The sequence below is a fragment of the Octopus bimaculoides genome, unplaced genomic scaffold (assembly GCF_001194135.2).
Source record: "Octopus bimaculoides isolate UCB-OBI-ISO-001 unplaced genomic scaffold, ASM119413v2 Scaffold_169698, whole genome shotgun sequence".
Lineage (NCBI taxonomy): Eukaryota > Metazoa > Mollusca > Cephalopoda > Octopoda > Octopodidae > Octopus > Octopus bimaculoides.
This window is the reverse complement of record NW_026423379.1, coordinates 2,387-2,721: the sequence shown is the minus strand read 5'-3', so window position 1 is coordinate 2,721 and position 335 is coordinate 2,387. Positions and strand designations below refer to the sequence as shown.

General features: G+C 40.9%; 1 protein-coding gene across 1 annotated transcript in view; it reads right to left on the bottom strand.

Annotated features, from left to right (window-relative positions):
- The window catches only part of LOC106881742 (uncharacterized), an 11,064-nt gene that overhangs the window by 9,288 nt on the left and 1,441 nt on the right, over positions 1–335 (bottom strand). Inside the window, exon 2 of the mRNA XM_014932233.1 lies at positions 154–220. Within this exon, the coding sequence (XP_014787719.1) occupies positions 154–220 (67 nt within the window). The remainder of the gene's footprint in view (positions 1–153; positions 221–335) is intronic.

The following is a 335-nucleotide window of genomic DNA, read 5'->3' as shown; positions in this document are numbered from 1 at the left end:
GTCCAACCCATGCTAGCATGGAGGGCGGACGTTAAACGATGATGATGATGTTGCTGGGGCGGTGGGTGTGAATTTATGGGTGTCACATGTATAATATGTCACATGTATAATATGTCATTTGTATAAGGTGTTACATGTATAATATGGACTTACATGGGATAGACTTTGATATCACGTATGCTGATTTTGCGCGGTCGGAGTGCATGGTAGAACTTGGAGTCTATGAAAAGAGTAAAAGAGCGAAACGATTTATACATACATACATACATACATACATACATACATACATACATACATACATACATGTGGAGGCGCAATGGCCCAGTGGTTAGGGC